Source organism: Nycticebus coucang, chromosome 18, assembly GCF_027406575.1.
Source record: "Nycticebus coucang isolate mNycCou1 chromosome 18, mNycCou1.pri, whole genome shotgun sequence".
Classification (NCBI taxonomy): Eukaryota; Metazoa; Chordata; class Mammalia; order Primates; family Lorisidae; genus Nycticebus; species Nycticebus coucang.
In genome coordinates this window covers 29,771,641-29,784,368 of record NC_069797.1, presented here as the reverse complement: position 1 = coordinate 29,784,368, position 12,728 = coordinate 29,771,641, and the positions used below count along the sequence as shown (strand labels likewise).

The 12,728-nt window shown below is 49.9% G+C and overlaps 1 protein-coding gene across 1 annotated transcript; it reads right to left on the bottom strand.

Annotated features, from left to right (window-relative positions):
- Nucleotides 1-4,462: 4,462 nt before the first annotated feature.
- On the bottom strand, nucleotides 4,463-9,450 carry LIAT1 (ligand of ATE1). The gene is made up of 3 exons (XM_053570740.1): nucleotides 9,436-9,450; nucleotides 8,653-9,076; nucleotides 4,463-4,953 (listed from the first exon to the last, which is right to left on the bottom strand). The coding sequence occupies exons 1-3, from the start codon at nucleotides 9,448-9,450 to the stop codon at nucleotides 4,463-4,465; spliced, it is 930 nt and encodes a 309-aa protein (XP_053426715.1).
- Between the last annotated feature and the right edge of the window lie 3,278 nt (nucleotides 9,451-12,728).

Here is a 12,728-nt window from a genome sequence, read left to right as displayed (position 1 = left end):
GCAGAGAGGATGGGGACCTGGCCTCAGCACAGGGAAGACCATTCCTATCTCTGTCAAGGTCCCTGTCAGCCTAGCCGCTAACCATTGTCCAAGTCAGGAGAGGACTCTTCCAAATGTCTCCACAGTAGGTCAGCTATGGTGGCTTACGCTTAGCACTCTGGGAGGCCAAGGCCAGAGGATCTTCGAGCTCAGGAGTTCAAGACCAGCCTGAGCAAGATTGAGACCTCCCTCTCTACTAAAAATAGAAAAAACTAGCCAGGCCTGGTGGCAGGTGCCTGAAGTCCCAGGTACTTGGAAGGCTGAAGCAAGAGGATTGCTTGAGCCCAGGAGTTTGAGGCTGCTATGAGCTATGACACCACGGCACTCTACTCAGGGTGACTGACTCTGTCTCAAAAAAATTAAAAAAAAGTCTCCACTGTATATTTTGCCAGGGTACAAGGGCAACAATATGCAAAAGTCTGTAACTGGCCTCCTATGGAAGGGTGAGAAAATGGCTCCTCTGTCAGCTGAGGGCTAGCAGGGACCAAGATGCCCATTTTCACTTAACTTTTAAATAAGCTTTTTGTGACATCGGTACTGGCAAAGGCAGGGACCTCATCTTAGACCTCCACTCCATCCCTCTCAGGCTCCACACTGTGTTGCACACAGGCAGTGGAGGCTACCCCAGAGGCCACCCTAATCCTTTGGACCTGTCAGTCTGCATGGTGGGTGGGAGTGATTTCCTCTACATCGGAGTTAGGCTTCTAGGCCCACATGGTGCAGCGGCTGGAAATACCAGGAAACTAACACACACAACCCAAGACTAGCCCTCAGCCAGCGCCTTGGGGAGCATAAATACTCCCAGCTCTCTCACCTGCAGGTAGGATCACTCTATCCGTGGGTTTGCCAGTTGTCCCCTGGGATTAAACCCCAGGTGCCCAGTATAAAAGCTGGTTTACCTGTGTTCCAGGGCAGCTGTCTTCCCTCCCTTCTATCCTCCCTATTGACCTTTATTTACCTCCCAAATAATCTATCTGCATTGGAATCTTGTCTCAGGGTCTGCTTCCAGGAGAATACAAACTTACATAACACTTAGCCCTCACTCATTAATATCTGTGGAAAGAATAGAAATTTAGGGTAACCATAGCACAGTGGTTACAGAGCCAGCCACATACACCGAAGGTGGCCGGTTCAAACCTGGCCCGTGCCAGCTAAAACAACAGCTAAACAACTACAACAAAAAAATAGCCGGGTGTTGTGGCAGGAGCCTGTAGTAACAGCTACTAGGGAGGCAGAGACAGGAGAATCACTTGAGCCCAGGAGTTGGAGGTTGGTCTGAGCTGTGATGCCAAGGCACCCTACCCAGGGCAACAGCTTGAGGCTCTGAAGAGGAGAGGAGAGGAGGGGGGGAGGGAAAGGGAGAAGAAAGGAGGGGAGGGAAAGGGAGGAGAGGAAAGAAAGAAATAAATTAATTTAGAGTATGGCTCGTCACCCATCGCTCAGTGGTTAGGGCACTGGTCACATACACTGAGGCAGGCGAGTTCCAACCCAGCCCAGACTTGCTAAAGAACAATGACAACTGCAACAAAAAAATAGCCGGGCGTTGTGGTGCCTGTAGTCCCAGCTACTTGGGAGGATGAGGCAAGAGAATTGCTTAAGCCCAAGAGTTTGAAATTGCTGTGAGCTATGACGCTACAGCACTCTACTGAGGGTGAATAATGAGACTCTGTCTCAAAAAAAAAAAAAAGAAATAAAGAAAAGACATTTAGGGATTGGTGCCCATAGCTCATTGAGTAGGGTGCCGGCCACATACACCAAAGGTGGCGGGTTTGAGCCCAACCCGGGCCTGCTAAACAACAATGACAACTGCAACCAAAAACTAGTCAGGCATTGTGGCAGGCGCCTGTAGTCCCACCTACTTGGGAGGCTAAGGCAAGAGAATCGCTTAAGTCCAAGTTTGAGGTTACTGCGGGCTGTGATGCCAGGCACTCTACCAAGGGCGACATAGTGAGACTCTTGTCTCAAAAAAAAAAAAAAAGAAAGAAAGAAAGAAAGTTAGGGTAAGCTGTATAGTAAGGCATTTTTTTTCTTTTTTTTGTAGAGACAGAGTCTCACTTTATGGCCCTCGGTAGAGTGCGGTGGCCTCACACAGCTCACAGCAACCTCCAACTCCTGGGCTTAAGCGATTCTCTTGCCTCAGCCTCCCGAGCAGCTGGGACTACAGGCACCCGCCACAACGCCCGGCTATTTTTTTGTTGCAGTTTGGCCGGGGCTGGGTTTGAACCCTCCGCCCTCGGCATATGGGGCCAGTGCCCTACTCACTGAGCCACAGGCGCTGCCCGTAAGGCATTTTTAAATAGGAGGTTAGTGAGTTAGGAGAGAATCACAGGGGCTGAGTGTAGTGGCTCATGCCTGTAATCCCTGCACTCTGGGAGGCAGAGATGGGTGGATTGCCTGAGCTCACAAGTTCTAGACCAGCCTGAGCTAGAGCAAGACCCTATCTTTAAAAACAGCCGAGTGTTGTGGCGGGCACCTGTAGTCCCAACTACTTGGGAGGCTGAGGCAGGAGGACTGCTTGAGCCCAAGTGTTTGAGGTTGCTGTGAGCAAAAGACACCAGGACCCTCTACCGAGGGTGACCAAGTAAAACTGTCTCAAAAAAAGAAAAAAGGAGAGGTTGGGCATGTTGGCTCACACTTGTAATCCTAGCATTCTGGGAGGCTGAGGCAGGTAGATTGCCTGAGCTCATAGGTTCAAGACCAGCCTGGACAACAGTGAGACCCCCATTTCTTTTTTTTTTTTTTTTTTTTGTAGAGACAGAGTCTCACTGTACCGCCCTCGGGTAGAGTGCCATGACGTCACACAGCTCACAGCAACCTCTAACTCTTGGGCTTACGCGATTCTCTTGCCTCAGCCTCCCGAGCAGCTGGGACTACAGGCGCATGCCACAATACCCGGCTATTTTTTTGTTGCAGTTTGGCAGGGGCTGGGTTTGAACCCGCCACCCTTGGCATATGGGGCCGGCGCCCTACTCACTGAGCCACAGGCGCCTCCCAAGACCCCCATTTCTAAAAAACAAATAAATAAATAAATAAATAAATAGGCTTGGCATCCGTAGCTCAGTGGTTAGGGCACTGGCCACATACACTGGGGCTGGCAGGTTTGAACCCGGCCAGAGCCTGCTAAACAAAAACAAAAAAAAATGGTCAGGTATTGTAGTGAGTGCCTGTGGTCCCACCTACTTGGGAGGCTGAAGCAAGAGAATCTCTTAAGTTCAAGTGTTTAAGGTTGCTGTGAGCTGCGATGCCATTGCACTCTACCAAAGGCAACATAATGAGACTGTCTCAAAAAAAAAAAAAAATAGGTGGATATTGTGGTGAGTGGCTATAGTCCCAGCTACTCAGGAGGCTGAGGCAAGGGAACCACTTGAGCCCAAGAGTTTGAGGTTACTGTGAGCTATGATGCCACAGCACTTTACCAAGGTCGACAAAGTGTGACTTTGTCTCAAAAAAAAAAAAAAAGTAAGTCTCCAGGATATTCAGAGCCTTTTCTTTGGGTCTACAGAAGCACATCCTGTGTGAGGAGTTTTACTCATGAGTTTGAGATTTAGAATTTCTTTCTTTTTTTTTGAGACGGAGTCTTACTTTATCACCCTCGGTAGAGTGCCGTAACGTCACAGCTCACAGCAACTTTCAACTCCTGGGCTTAAGCGATTCTCTTGCCTCAGCCTCCTGAGTAGCACCCGCCACAATACCCGGCTATTTTTTTTTGCTGCAGTTTGGCCAGGGCTGGGTTCGAACCCACCCCCCTCAGTATATGGGGCCGGTGCCTTACCCACTGAGCCATAGATGCCGCCCAAGAAAGGAAATTCTTAAAAGAACTTTGCTTTGGGTGGCGCCTGTGGCTCAGTCAGTAAGGCGCCGGCCCCATATACCGAGAGTGGCGGGTTCAAACCTGGCCCCGGCCAAACTGCAACCAAAAAATAGCCGGGCGTTGTGGAGGGCGCCTGTAGTCCCAGCTACTCAGGAGGCTGAGGCAAGAGAATCGCTTAAGCCCAGGAGTTGGAGGTTGCTGTGAGCTGTGTGAGGCCACGGCACTCTACCGAGGGCCATAAAGTGAGACTCTGTCTCTACGGAAAAAAAAAAAAAAACTTTGCTTCGGGAGGCACCTGTGGCTCAAAGGAGTGGGGCTCCGGCCCCATATGCCAGAGGTGGTGGGTTCAAACCCAGCCCCAGCCAAAAACTGCCGACCCCCCCCAAAAAAGAACTTTGCTTCCTAAATTGGTTATGTTCATATGCTCATAAGAAACTATGTCCTTCCTGAGCAATTAAGAGCATCTTGGTGAAGAAAGGCCTTATCCCATCCATATACCAAACATCTGCTTCCTTTAGATATAGGTCTGATTTCCTTTAATTACTATTCTTTTTTAACCCATAAACTTGTGGTAAGGAGAAATTATAAGTTTGTCAGCCCTTGGGTGAATATTTACTCTGGCAGGAGGGTAACTAAATCAGAGTGTATGGGCTTTGGGATGAAGTTTCCTTCAAAGCAGTGATTAGGGCGGTCGCCTTTCACTGCGGGCTGCCTGCTGTTGGAACTGCAGTCTTTGTCTGAGAGGTAGGGTAGGTTCTCAGGGGTCTCCTCGGCACAGGGATCAGAGTGGAAGCCTTTGAGGGCCAAAACCCGGTACCGCTTTCTCCGATTCAGTTTATATACGCGGATCCTCTCTTTCTCTGCCTCCGGGTCAGAGAGAATTCCGTCCCAACGCAGACTTTCGTTGATCTGGTTCGAAAGATTCTCTGCTACTTCAGCAAAGTGGGGGAGACTGACGGTGGAAGAGTAAGGAGGGACGTGCTTGCTTTCCTGTTTGTCCTGTCTGCGCTCTGGCCTTGGGCCGTGGTCTTTGCTGGGATTTAAGATGTCGTGAGAGGATGAAGAAAGCTGCTGGCTTTTCAGGCTCCGACTCTGATGTTTATCTGCTGAGTAAATGAGTAGGTTAGTGTTTGTGGGAATGTCTGCCCTCAGCCTGCCTGGGATGGTGCCAAAATTGCCAAAAATGTAAGGGACTGGAGGCCCCTCCTTACCCAGTGCTGAGGGCACTGAGCCCACCAGTCTCATGCACACCCCCGGCCTGTATGCTCTGCTTAAGGCAGGAGGAACTGTTTTTTTTTTTTTAGAGACAGAGTCTCACTTTGTCGCCCTCAGTAGAGAGCTGTGGCATCACAGCTCACAGCAACCTCCAGCTATTGGGCTTAGGGTGCTTCTCTTGCCGCAGCCTCCCAAGTAGCTGGGACTACAGGTGCCCGCCACAACACCCGGCTATTTTTTTGTTGCAGTTTGGCCAGGGCTGTGTTCGAACTCACCACCCTCGGTACATGGGTCCACACCCTACTCATTGAGCCACAGGCGCCGCCCAAGGAGGAACTGTTTATTGAGCACCCAGTATGAGCCAGGACCTCTGGATAAAGGCAATCAGCTTTGCTTTCCAGGTGAGGAAACTGAGTCCCCAAGAGCTGCAGGAACTTGCCAATGTCAAGCAGTGAGTGGCAGAGCCAGGATGTGAATGGAGGCCTGGCTCCCAGTGGCCTGTTCTTTCCGCTGTACCATGCTGCCCCCAACTTAACCTCGCCACATGCTCACCAAAGTACTTTCCAGTTCTGGAAGGCTATGACTCCATGGCTCGTCTAGACACTTTATGATGGAAGAAGTGGAGAACAACAGAAAAGCTCCCTAAGTTTGACTGACGAAGGCAAAATTATGCCAAACCAGGAAATAGTTCAGCTGTGGCTTGTACTGATTTTTCTTTTTACATTAGTAGCATTTCAGAATTATGTAATATGCACATAAAAATGCTACAAATTGTGGTTCCTTCATCAACTCATCCTTTTGAGGGGAGAGAGAAATACTTCTTTCCACAAGAAAAAAAGAAGAGAAGGGCAGCACCTGTGGCTCAAGGAGTAGGGCGCTGGTCCCATATGCCGGAGGTGGTGGGTTCAAACCCAGCCCCGGCCGAAAAAAAAAAAAAAAGAAAAAAAGAAGAGAAAATAAGAAGAAAAAATCCTCTCAGCATTTTCTTACCTTCCTACTCCCCACCGGAAAACTATCTGGTGTCCCCTGCTGACAGTATTAAGTATATGCCACTGTAATTTTTTTTTTTTTTTTTTTTTTGAGACAGAGCCTCAAGCTGTCGCCCTGGGTAGAGTACTATGGCATCACAGCTCACAGCAACCTCCAACTCCTGGGCTCAAGATTCTCCTGCCTCCGCCTCCCAAGTAGCTGGGACTACAGGCGCCTGCCACAACGCCCCTCTATTTTTTTTTTTTTTTTTTTTTTGGTTGCAGCTGTCATTGTAGTTTAGTGGGCCAGGGCTGGATTCGAACCCACCAGCTCAGGTGTATGTGGCTGGCGTCTTAGCCATTTGAGCCACAGGCACCGAGCCTGCCACTGTAATTTTTATGGTCAAAAACTATGCCAAAAATACAATAAACTTCCTCATTTTATTTTGCAGACACATACAGGGCTCTTTGACCTAACCTCCAAAATTGTCTTGCCTTTTTATTATGATTCCAACTGAAGAAGTAATTGTGATAATTGTGGTCTTCCCCACACTACAAGGTTGACATGCAGAGGGCTGACACTTCTATCTCCAGCTTGCCAGTAGTGCCAGTTCTGCTACAAAGAACCAAGGCCCAGAAACTCAAGCCCAGGCCCAGTCTTCTTTTTTTTTTTGAGACAGAGTCTCAAGCTGTCGCCCTGGGTAGAGTGCTGTAGTGTCAGAGCTCACAGCAACCTCCAACTCTTGGGTTAAAGCAATTTTCTTGCCTCAGCCTCCCAAGTAGCTGGAACTACAGGCCACCTGCCACAACACCCGGCTATTTTTTGGTTGTTATAGTTATCATTGCTGTTTTAGCTGGCCTGGGCCGGTTAGAAACACGCCAGCCTCGGTGTATGTGGCCGGAGCCCTACCCACTGAACAACAGGTGCTGCCCTCTCAGGCCCAGTCTTACTGGAGGTCAGGGCCACCTTCTCTGTAAAGTCACAGAGATGCACCACATGGGTGACAAATGGGCTCACAGCACTCAAGGGAAGGTGCAGTCTGTGTCACTGCTGAATTCTCTCCCCTCACAAGTGCTTAGTGCCTTTGTAGAGAAATCTGGGGATTCTATGAGAAGAGCATGATGAGAGGCAGGGACCCTGGGCTTGTGGCAGGTGTTAGTGTCTGTATGTATGTGAGAGAGCCTGGAGCACCTATATGCATATGGCTGCCTGTGTACAGGAACGTTGGGGGGATGTTTTATGCACTCTCATAATGCGTGTGTGTAGACTGAAGTGTGCGCGGGACAGGTTATCTGTGCTCTGCGCTTCAGTTTCATTTTCTTTTTTTTTTTTGTAGAGACAGAGTCTCACTTTACTGCCCTCGGTAGAGTGCTGTAGCGTCACACGGCTCATAGCAATCTCCAGCTCTTGGGCTTACCTGATTCTCTTGCCTCAGCCTCCTGAGCAGTTGGGACTACAGGCGCCCGCCACAACACCCGGCTATTTTTTGTTGCAGTTTGGCTGGGGCTGGGTTTGAACCCGCCACCATAGGGGTCCGGCGCCCTACTCACTGAGCCACAGGCGCCACCCCAGTTTCATTTTCATTTGATGGTGTTATATTGCTATGAGGGGGTGTTGTGGAGGGCGTCAGGGCTTACAGTCGGATGTTGCAGAGAGGGTGTGATGGTGTTTGTGCAGTTGAAGGCTGCCCCACAGCCTCCACAAGGGGTGGAGTCCCTTTGAAAAAGACACTTTAGGGCAGGGCACAGAGGTTCACACCTGTAATCCTAGCACTCTGGGAGCTGGAGGGAGGTGGATTGCTTGAGCTCAGGAAGTTTGAGAACAGCTTGAGCAAGAGGGAGACCCTGTCTCTACTAAAAATAGGAAAAAAGTAGTCAGGTATTGTGGTGGTTGCCTATAGTCCCAGCTACTTGGGAAGCTGAGGCAAGAGGATGCCTTGAGCCCAGGAGACTGAGGTTGCTGTGAGCTACGATGATACCACAGCACTCCACCCAGGGTGACAGAGTGAGACTGTCTCCAACAAAAACAACAACAAGAACAAAATAAATAAATAAATAACAAGAAGGAAACTTCTCTGCATTGATGTGGGTATGGGTGTCTCCATCACAGCCAGTGGCAGGTGCCCCTTAACATAAGGGGCAGGGAGGACCTCTGCATTTCTGTGATATGTGAGGGTCTGTCCTGCAGGGTCTGTGGGTTGGGGAAAGTCTCTGTGGGAGTCGGCCTCTGTAGGAGGGCAGAGGCCTGGAGACGTGGGGAAGGTGTGGATGTTCAGGATTACAAGTTTGGGCTGAGGGATTAGGAAGTTGAGAGGGTGTCTATGTAAAGCTAACAGTCTCTGTGGGGCTGGGAGGCTGGGGAATAGTGGATCTCTGTGGGAGTTCCTGTGTGGCCCTAAGGGGCTGCAGAGTTGGCGGGACTTCCGTGGTGATTAAGGGGTCTCTCTGTTGGCACCGACGGTCTTTACGGGGAGGGCTGGGACACCAGGTGTGGGAGCGCGAGGGCCTCTATCTGGGACTGGCGGGCTTGTGTCTGGTCTGAGGGGCTCTCCAGGTAGCCCCAGTGGAGTAGAATTTCAGGGGCGGGAGCTGACACAGATAGATAGTTGCTCCTCTTACCGTCCCCCTTGCACGACCCTTTGGTCTTTTTCTTCTTTTTCTTCTTCACTTTCCGCTTGGTCAGCTCTGAGGCACTGCCCCCGATGGGCGGCAGCTTGGACCCCAACCCCGCCGCGCCGCCCTCCCGCTCCTCGTCCTCATCCCCGTCGTCCTCGCCCCCTTCGCCGTAACCCGACGCCCCAGCCCCAGCGCGGCAGTCCATCCGCCTGGGGGACCGCCACCTGCGCCTGGGACAGTCCAACAGAGGCAGCCTCCCAGCCAGTGGCTCTGGGCGCAAAGGGCCCCGGCAGGGCCACGCGTCTCCATGGCAACCGCCTCCCGCCGGGCCAGCGCGCGCCCAACCTGGAAGCTTCCGCCGAGCGGCGTCAGCGCTGTGGGTATGCGCATGCGCGCCCCCGCCGGGCTGAAACCTTGGGGCGGTCCGCTGTGTAAAGGGCAAGAGTGGGTGCAGGGGTTCAGGTGCTTCTCCGCTCCTGTGCTTTTTGTAAATGATAAGTATTCTTACCTAAATTTTTTTTGCTTTTTTTTTCGAGACAGTCTCACTATGTCGCCCTCGGGAGAGTGCTGTGCTGTCACAGCTCACAGCAACCTCCAACTCCTGAGCTTAAGCGATTCTCTTGCCTCAGCCTCCCGAGTAGCTGGGACTACAGGTGCCCACCACAATGCCCGGCTATTTTTTTTTTGCAGTCATTGTTTAGCTGGCCCGGGCTGGATTCGAACCCTCCAGCCTCAGTGTTTGTGGCCGGCGCCGTAACCAGTATGTTACAGGCACCAAGCCTTTACCTTAATTTTTATCATCTCGTTTTTGTATATCTGTCTTGGAATCTCAAAGCCAACATATCCAAAACAAATTCATTGTTTTCCATCTCAGTGAACAAAACAGCTGGACAGGCCGGAAACCTGGTGGCCTTCCTTGTCCTCCACTCTCTCCCTTGTTCCCTCACTTAGACTAGGGCTGGCCGCCACATCTGGCATCTAGACTTTTGGAGCCGCCTTTTGAATGATGTCTGTGTTTTCTAACACTTTCCACAATTTTTTTTTTTTTTTTTTGAGACAGAGTCTCACTTTGTCACCCTGGGTAGAGGGATGTGGCATTATCATAGCTCACAGCAACCTCAAACTCCTGGATTCAAGCGGGCTCCTGCCTCAGCCTCTGGAGTCAATGCAACTACAGGTGCCTGCCACCACACCCAGTTACTTTTTCTATTTTTAGTAGAGATTGGGTCTCCCTCTTGGTAAAGGTGGTCTTGATCTCCTGACCTCAAGCAAACTGCAAGCCTCAGCCTCCAGGAGTGCTAGGATTACAGGCGTGAGCCACTGATCCCAGCAGTCTTCCTACCAATTCTTTTCCCCCACCCCCAGACAGAGTCTCACTCTGTCACCCTGCCCTGGGTAGAGTGCTGCAGCAGTGTCACCATAACTCACAGCAAACCTTAGTCTTCTGGGCTTAAGCAATCCTCTTGCCTCAGCCTCCCAAGTAGCTGGGACTATAGGCAACCACCACAACACCTGGCTACTTTTTTTCTATTTTTAGTAGAGACAGGGTCTCCCTCTTGCTCAGGCTGTTCTCAAACTCCTGAGCTCAAGCAATCCACCCACCTCACCCTCCCAGAGTGCTAGGATGACAGGCCTAAGTCACTGTGCCCAGACTCACAAATTCTCTATCCATGCAGCTGCTACAATAAACATAAGACAATTGAATAATTCACTCTCTTGCATAAACCTCCAGTGATATAAAACAAAAAAGCCAAAAACCCTCCAGTGGTTCTTCAGTATAATGTGTATGCAGATGAAACTCTACTCACCTGTAGCTCAGCCGCTGGGGTGCCAGCCACACACACCAAAGATGCTGGGTTTGAACCCAGCCTGGGCCTCCCAAACAAAAATGACAACTACAACCAAAAAAATAGCCAGGCGTTGTGGTGGGTGGGTGCCTGTAGTCCCAGCTACTCGGGAGACTGAGGCAAGAGAATTGCTTAAGCACAAGAGTTGGAGGTTGCTATGAGCTGTGACGCCACAGCACTCTACCAAGGGTGACATAGTAGGACTCTGTCTCAAAAAAAATAAATAAATAAAATAAAATAAAAAAATAAAGTCTTTACTGTGGCTTATAAGGCCTGATATCATCTGTCTCTTGCTTGTCTTTCCAAGTTTATCCACCATTGATTTTATTATCCAAATGTCTGCAATAATGTGTCTCATCCCATATGCTCTTCTAGAATCTTGCCACTTCTACAGCAGGGTACAGAATCTAATCTCATTTCCCTTCAGTCTGGGTGGGTTTGTTGATTCACTTATAACCAATAGTACATAGTGGAAGAGCCATTGTGTGGCATCCATAGGCTGGGTCACAAAGGTAACGCAGCATCCATCTATCTTGTTGGCCGATGGCTTGCTTGCCCCAAGGAGTCCTGAGCTTCCCGGTAAGAACTGAAGACCCTGAGGCTGTCATGCTGTGAGGAAGCCCAAAAGACCACTTGGAGAGACCCTAACATCTTGAGAAGAGTGGGAGAGAGAGAGAAATCCCAGCTACGCCAGCCCCCACTTTTCTACACCCAGCCATAATCGTGACTGCAATAGCAGCCAGGAGATCCCAGGCAAGACCCAAGCAGACAAGCCTGTCCTGAATTTCTGACTCCAAAGACTGTGAGAGAGAGTAAAACGTTCACAGTTGTTGAAGTCACTGTTGTTTTTTTTAATTTTTTTATTCTTCTTTTTTTTTTTGTAGAGACAGAGTCTCACCTTATCGCCCTTGGCATCATAGCTCACAGCAACCTCCAACTCCTGGGCTCAAGTGATTCTCTTGCCTCTGCCTCCCAAATAGCTGGGACTATAGGCACCCACCACAACGCCTGGCTATTTTTGGTCACAGCCGTCATTGTTGTTTGGCGGGCTTGGGCTGGATTCGCGCTCAGGTGTATGTGGCTAGCGCCTTAGCCACTTGAGCCACAGGCGCCGAGCCTAGATCTCAGTTTTTCATGAAAATCTTCTTTAACTTTGAGATTCTTTTTGGCTGATAATACCTCTACCATTTTCTAGAACCTCGATAAGTGGTATGCTCTCTCACCATTTTAATGGGGATGGGAGATGGAAGTGATGGTCAGTCTCATTGACATCATGATTTGCTTCTCTAATCTGATTTACATTTTGGAAGGAGTCTCTGGAATGACTGCCCTGGTCTTGCCTCACCTTAGGTGACCTCTGGGTCAACCTAAAAGATATTTATCTTTAGGGGCGATGTGTTTGAATCCCAAGTTTTTTTTTGTTTTTGTTATTGTTTTTTTTGAGACAGAGCCTCAAACTGTTGCCCTGGGTAGAGTGCCGTGGCATCACAGCTCACAGCAACCTCAAACTCTTGGGCTTAAGCAATTTTCTTGCCTCAGCCTCCCAAGTGGCTGGGACTACAGTCACCTGCCACAATGCCCAGCTATTTTTTTGTTGTAGTTGTCTTGTTGTTTGGTAGGTTGGGGCTGGATTTGAACCCGCCAGCTCCGATGTACATGGCTGGCACCTTAGCTGCTGAGCCAATCCTAGGGTCTTACTCTGTTCTCATCTTTGTGCTACCATAGAGCTGAGCTGATATACCTTTAGAGTAAGAGGAATTTCTTTTCTTTCTTTCTTTTTTTTGCTTTCTTTTCTTTCCTTTCTATTTTTTTTTTTTTTTTTTTTGTAGAGACAGAGTCTCACTGTACCGCCCTCGGGTAGAGTGCCCTGATGTCACACGGCTCACAGCAACCTCTAACTCTTGGGCTTACACGTTTCTCTTGTCTCAACCTCCCAAGCAGCTGGGACTACAGGCGCCCGCCACAACGCCCGGCTATTTTTTGGATGCACTTTGGCCGGGGCTGCGTTTGAACCCACCACCCTCGGCATATGGGGCCAGCGCCTTACCGACTGAGCCATAGGCACCGCCCTTTCTTTCCTTTCTTTCCTTCTTTCTTTCTTTCTTTCCACAGAGTCTAACTATGTCACAGCTCACAGCAACCTCAAAGTCTTGGGCTTAAGTGATTCTCTTGCCTCAGCCTCCCAAGTAGCTGGGACTACAGGTACCTGCCACAAGGCCCGCTATTTTTTGT

Coding starts and splice junctions, on each gene's coding strand:
- LIAT1 (XM_053570740.1), bottom strand. Junction 4,954..8,652: donor AGGGTCGTGCAAGGGGGACG/GTAAGAGGAGCA, acceptor TTTACTCAGCAG/ATAAACATCAGAGTCGGAGC.